Source organism: Onychomys torridus, unplaced genomic scaffold (genome assembly GCF_903995425.1).
Source record: "Onychomys torridus unplaced genomic scaffold, mOncTor1.1, whole genome shotgun sequence".
In the NCBI taxonomy this organism is placed as follows: Eukaryota; Metazoa; Chordata; class Mammalia; order Rodentia; family Cricetidae; genus Onychomys; species Onychomys torridus.
In genome coordinates, this window is record NW_023413664.1 from 13,787 (window position 1) to 20,977 (window position 7,191).

Below are 7,191 nucleotides of genomic sequence, written 5' to 3' on the forward strand. Positions count from 1 at the left end.
TGTGGTTTTGGCTTTCAAAGTCACTACCCCTGGAAGAAGGATGAAGTGGGTCCTGGTGTCAGGGGCTCCAACCTACATCATTCCCATCTGCATCATCATCCAAATTATTCTGTGTGCAATCTGGCTGAGAGCTTCTACTCCCTCTGATGACAATGATTTACACTCTGAGCATGGGCACATCGTTATTGTGTGCAACAAGGGCTCAGTAACTGCTTTCTATTCTGTCTTAGGATACCTGGGCTCTCTGGTCCTGGGGAGCTTCACTGTGGCTTTCTTGGCCAGGAATCTTTCTGACACATTCAATGAAGCCAAATTCTTGACAATCAGCATGCTGTTGTTCTGTAGTGTCTGGGTCACTTTTCTCCCTGTCTACCACAGCACTAAGGGCAATGTCATGGTGGCTGTGGAGGTCTTCTCCATCTTAGCCTCTAGTGCCGGCTTGCTGGGATGTGTATTTGTCTCCAAGTGCTACATCATTTTGTTAAGTCCAGAGAGAAATTCTCTTCAAAAGTGAAGGGAGAAAACATTTTCCAGAACTCACATTTCATAAATTTTTACTGACAAATGTAATGTTGGTACAGAAAGACCAATTAGAATACAATGCAAGGTTATTCATTAGCAAGTGACTCGTAGTGTTTCTTGTAATGGTGTTGATTATCAGTGTCATATGTACTACTTTTATCTATATTGTCTCCCAAGTCCTTACACTCAGCCACCTATTTTTACAGGACTTGGCTTTTGGACATTTGTGATGAGTAGAAATGTTTTTTTTTTCTTTTTTTTGTCTGTAATATGTTATAAGATTTGAAATTAACTCAGAGGTTTCCTTTTGCTATCTTAGTGAATGTAAGACTTTGACAGCAATTGATTATTGGAGAAATTGAAAGGAATTTTTTGACCTCATGTTTACAGATGAAGGCAAATCATTGCTACCCCTCTATGGGGAAAACTACAGAATCCTGTTGCATCCTTGGAGTTAGAGGAGTAGAACTTAGGAGCAAGAGGGATGTTTCAATAAACAGATATTGCAGAATATTACAGAAGCTGGAGAGATGACTCAGTAGACAAAATAATGTATTGCTCTTTTAAAGTGGCAGAGTTCAATACACAGCCTTCATAAAATGTAGATCACACCCACCTGTAACAGTAGTTCCTAGGGATCAGTGTCCTCTTTGGGGCTTCAAGGACTATTACACACACACACACACACACACACACACACACACACACACACACACCAGAATCCTAACCCTTTCTGTCTATCACTAAAAAATAAACAGATTTCTATGGGATAATAATAAAATAAAATATACTAAGATAAAAAATAACACGTTAGATTGAACAAACAAACAAAAAGAAGGAATGGAGCCCAAGAAAATTCTGAGACCTACTTGCTTGCACATTCTCAGTCCCATCAAAACTGTAAATTGGTAGGCATTGTGTATACTCAAAGAAACTAATAGGGCAAATTGAGAGAAGAAAAAAAAATGAGAAGACAAAAAAACTGAGATAAAAACAACAAAGAAATAAACAAGAAAGTAAAACACCCTGATGTGATATTGTGAGACAACGAATATCCAAAGAAGCCACTGAGGTCATTGTCTGTGGCCATCCACTGTTGCACGTGCATTCTCCCCTTTAGCATGGTTGTTTCCCAGGGAGACTCCCTTGGAGGAAAGTAAACTTTCAGTAGCAGCTGGCTATCCACTGGATATTGCTTCTGGGTTTGGAAGGAGGCATGTGTTCACTTCTCCTTTCAGTTCAAGTACCCTGCACTGGATAGTGTTTTGTCAGTCTGACACAAGCTAAAGTCATTTGAGGAGGGAACCTCAATTAATAAAGTGTTTTAAAGCTGGTGGTGGTGGTGCACAACTTTATTCCCAGCACTTGGGCAGCATAGGCTTGCAGATGTCTGTAAGTTTGAGGCCAGCCTGTTCCTCAGACTTAGTTACAGGATAGCCAAGGCTACATACAGAAACCCTGTCTTGAACCCTCCCACCACCCAAGAAAGGAAATATCTCCATGAGATCAAGCTATAGGGCATTTTCTTAATCAGTGATTGACTGGGAGGGGCCAGCTCAAAGTGGGTGGTTACATTCCTAAGCTGGTGGTCCTATGTACTATAAGAAAGCAGGCTGAGCAAGGTAGTAAGCAGCACCTCTCCATGGCCTCTGCCTCAGTTCCTGTTTGATTTTGTTCCTAGATGCCTGCAATGAAGTACTCAAATGTAAAAGTGTGTGCATAATAAGCCCTTTCTTTTCCATCTTGGTTTTTGGCCATGTTGTTTTATTGTAGCAATGGAAACTCTAATTAAGAAAAGTTGGTTCCAAGAGTGGGGTCTTGCTTTGACAGACCTGACTGTGCTGTTTTGTAGGAGGACTATGAAACTTTGAAACATTGTATAAGAAAATCCTTTGAGTGTTTAAGGAACAGCAAGCTGTTCTGTATTAGCTTGGAATATAAGAATATTGAGGGCAATGCAGAAGATGGGAACATGGCTTGTGAATTTCAGAGTGAAGTTTAAAGACTCTACTGGGGCCATTTGTTATTTTGCATTAAGATTCTGTGTCCCTGGTTAGCTGGAGCCAAATAATCAGCAATGGTTAACAAAATATCTGAACTACTAAAGTGAAACTGTTGTTTTACTGAGATATTTGATGCTGGTTGTCTGGAGTTGAGAAATTAGTGGTGATTAAGAAGAGTTCATGGTGGTGGTAGTGCACAAGTTTTATCCCAGCACTCAGGAGGCAGAGCCTGGCATATCTCTGTGAGTTCAAGGCCAGTCTGGACTATAGAGTGAGTTGCAGGACTGGCAAAAAAATTACACTGAAAAACCCTGTCTCAAAATGAGAGAGAGAAAGAGAGAGAGAGAGAGAGAGAGAGAGAGAGAGAGAGAGAGAGAGAGAGGAGCCCAGCTTTGCTGACTTGAAATCTTCTGAAAAATGGTTCCTGGGAGCACATGGATGCTGTGTCCCAGAGGCAGTTGTATTTCATGCTGGCAGTCACATTTGGTGGTGTGAGAGTCCCCCAGGTGGTACTGGTTTTGGTGTCATGTATTGGTCATAGATTCCAGCTGAGGCTTGTCACTGTGAGAAACCATTGGTGAAGGTGTAAGTACACTAGCACTAGAAGGTCAAAAATTAAAGGAAATTTACAGAGAATTTGAGATTTGGAACCATGAAGGGAGTCTATGAGCGTTGTGGATGAAAATGCAGCCAGGTTGTAGCACAAGACCCAGCATTGTAGTTGATGTCACCACTGTGGGATGACTGACAAGAACAGCAGTAGCTATAGAATGGAGCCATCCTAAGCCTGGAAGATAAGCTGTAAGTGCCTCAGAGGATGGAGCTGAAGAAGTACCCCAAGCCCTTTGGAGAAACCCAGAAGACAGTGAGTGGATCCAGACATAGAAAATCAAACTATTATACAGTTGAAGAGTGGATTTCCTTTGTCAGAGAGAGACTTTGCCTTGTGCCTTCCCCTCTAGAAATAAGGAAATATTTAACATAAGTTTTGTTTTTGTTTTTTTTAGGAGCCCATAAAACGAGATTTCAACTTTAAAAAGCATTTTTGTGTTTTAAAAGAGACTGGATATAATAAGGAGATGGATTTTTCTGTTTTTTGACACAGAGTTGCTCTGTGTAGTACTGGCTGGCCTAGAACTCACTCTGTAGATCTGAATGGTTTTGAAATCACAGAGATCCACCTGTCTCTGCCTCCTGAGTGCTGGGAGTAAATGGTGTGCAACCACTGCACAGCAGGACTGAATTATTAAAAAAAGATGTATTTATTATGTATAGTGTTCTGAATGCATGTATTTCTGAATGCCATAATAAGGCACCAATTCTCAGTATAGCAGGTTGTTAGCCAACATGCCATTGCTGGGAGTTGAACTCAGGACGTCTGGAAAATCTGCCAGTACTCTTAACCTCTGAGTGAAATTTAAGTGTGTTCCATTGTGGGACTTTTAAAACTGTGGGACATTTAAAGTTACTTATCTTTTAAAAAATATTTATACATTCTTATTTTATGTGCACTGGTCTTTTGCATGTATTTATATCTGTGTCAGGGTATTGAATCCCATGGACTAAAATTACAGACAGGTGTGTGCTTCCTTATTGGTGCTGGGACTGGAGCTTGGGTTCTCAGGAAGTGTAACCAGTGCTGTTAAATGCCCAGCCCTCTTTCCATCCCCCACTTAGAATTTAATGTGAGATCTTGGGCATGAATGGGAAAGGAAAGGTAGATTTGTAGTGATGTAGTTGTGTGTCAAAATTATATGGTGTCAATTGTGCTTGATAGTTTCCCGACAACTTGATACATCTGAGTCATCACAACTAACATCATCTGGGAAGAGGAGACATCAATTAAAGGACTACCTTCAGCTCTTAATACCACAGGGCCAGCTCTTCCCCATGGCCAAGGCATTGCTATTTGAGGGGAGGGGAAAAAAGGAAGCTCATGCCCACCTATGCCACCACCAGATAGATGGATAATAGGGAAAGCAAGTCCTGTATCTTCCTGGAATGAGGGTCTTTCCCAGTCTGTATGAGTTGAAGGAATATGCACAAATTTAGCAAAAGGTAATGGACTGTGAGGCAGTGACAAGATAAAGGCTGTGGGGATGGATGGAGTAACAAAGAGAAGTGAGTACAATGTCAGTGGGAGTAGTTACATCTGGGCATTTGACACAGGGCACCATAATTCATAAAGAGGCTACAGGTATTGATTACAAATTGGTAGATTTGGTTGACATTTAGTGTTGGTTTATAAAATGAGGTCCTAAATTTGCCATAATTTAGTATTTAGCTCATTATGCAATGATATGCTATAGTATAATCTTTATGAAAAGTTATATCAAATGTGAATAATTTGAATTTCTTCAGAATAAAAACATATAAGAAAAGAATACATGAGAAATTGCAGAAAAGTCTCAAGGGCTTCAGAAACAAAACACTATATTGACAGAAATTTTTTGTACTTAATGGCAAGTTTACAAAATATTTAAGAATATTTACATGTGTAACTCTTGACCCTGTTCAGCAGCATATGTATTTGACAGTGGAAATATATTTTTTGGAATAATCTAGTGGTCAAATCAATAAAACATGTGAATGATCCAAGTGGAACAACTCCCAAATTAGGATTTCATCAGCCAATGAAATCAATAGCACAAATTAATAGTGACTGTAAAAGGAGGACTCAACATGCAGGATGTATCCCAACATGAGTAAGAGGATGGATGCAGAATTCATTTGGCCTAATATGATTACTTAAAGAAATAATAGCCCATGGGATCAAATGCCAAATTTTGACTTCATATGTGAGTATTCAGATAGTGAAGAACAATCATGCTTCAAAAATCACTAGGTTTTAAGGTTTCTTACTTCTAGCGTATGTTGTGTCCCTAATGTGATGAAGAGAGTTCCTTTCTGGTCTTAATAGTATGATGTAGCACTTGGGGCCAAAAATGATGCCTAAGAGTGATGTAGTAGATGCCAAGATGGAGAGGACTTCCATAGCCACCATGACTTTCCCCTTGGTGCTATGGTAGACAGGGAGGAAGCTGACCCAGACACTGCAGAACACCAGCATGCTGAAAGCCAGGAACTTGGCTTCATTGAATGTGTCAGGAAGATTCCTGGACAAAAATGCCATAATGTAGCTACCTATAGCCAGTGTTCCCAGGTATCCCAGGATGCAGTAGAAGGCAATAGCTGAACCTTTGTTGCAAAGGATGATGATGTGACCATGTTGTGAATGAGCATCTTTGTCAATAAATGGAGGAGAGGTTGCCAGCCAGATTCCAGAGAGAACAACTTGCAGCATGGTACAGATGGGAATGATGAAATTAGGGGCCCTTGCTATCAGCAGCCACCTCCTCATTCTCCCTGGAGCAGTGATCTTGAAGGCTATAAGTACAGTGAGAGTTTTGGCCATCACAGTGGAAAGAGCCACAGTGAACAGAAGTCCAAATGTGTTCTGCTGTAGAATACAGGTAACTGTGCTAGGATGGCCAATATAAAGCAAGGGACAGAGAAAACAGAGGGTCAGAGTGATGAGCAGGATGTAACTGAGATGCCGGTTATTGGCCTTGACAATGGGAGTGTGTCTGTGCTTCAGAAACACCCCAAGAACAACAGCTGTGAGTGAGGAGAAACCCAAGGACATGACGCTGAATATCTTCCCCAAGGGGTCATCATAGGCCAGAAATGTCACAGTCTTATGTTGACAGTGGCTCTTCTCATTGTCTGCATAGTGAGTTTCTGGACACTTTACACACTGATCTACATCTGGCAGAAATGCAGGTGATTATGAATGCATACTCAGGTTTCTTCTTTTATTCTAAGTCACTTACCTGCTCCAGAACTTTGCAATGATATCTGAACCGCCTTGCTTTGTTTCACATACAAATACAGAAGGATTAAATTCAATTTGCCTTGTACTTCATGCTGACAGAAATTAAGCAGCACCAATGCTTTCTCTGTTGTTACTTATATGGTATCCTCACCTTGAGTGACACTGTTGTATCTGTTTTACAAGTCACTAGTGCACTGACATACATCACATAGACCTAATTTCACTCTGAAATTGCTCTTCATTAATACATCTCCATTCTTAAGAGGGCATGAGACTTCAGTGCAATAGAGAGAATGTCTTTTTGAAATCATATAATGGTGTTCTCTTATTTTCCAAATGTGTCTACATTCATAAAATCCATGGTGTTCTCTAAGTTTCTTCATTCTATGAAGGAGCCTGAATGAGTTAAAATTCTTAAATTCTTGCAGCCATGAAGCACTTCATCAGTGACACTGTTTTCATAACTCTGTGCAATAGTAGCTATGTATTGCATAGATAAAGAACTATTCATGTATTCTTATGTCTGTATGGACAAGTGTTTCTACTCTCGTGCCTGATGTCTTATCAATTTACTCTTGATTATAATTTATGATGATGGATTTTTCGACCTTATTTTCCATGTAGTAATAATGTCCATATTTCTCTACACATTTAATATTTGATATATATTTATTCTCTTTATATCACCACATTACCATTCACACTCCCAATATAAAAAATTCTGATCATGATTTTGCACTTTCTGAATCCTCTCAGATTCTCCCCAACTTCATGCCCAACCCAATTCCACACCCCTGTCTTTCTCTCTTTGTTTAAAAAAGAATAATCTCT

At 40.0% G+C, this 7,191-nt stretch overlaps 1 protein-coding gene across 1 annotated transcript; it reads right to left on the minus strand.

Annotated features, from left to right (window-relative positions):
• Positions 1 to 5,373: 5,373 nt before the first annotated feature.
• Positions 5,374 to 6,293, minus strand: LOC118576404 (vomeronasal type-2 receptor 116-like; the record flags this gene model as incomplete). Its single annotated transcript, XM_036176668.1, has 1 exon — positions 5,374 to 6,293. A coding segment is annotated over one exon (920 nt), but the record flags the coding sequence as incomplete, so codon positions are not given.
• Between the last annotated feature and the right edge of the window lie 898 nt (positions 6,294 to 7,191).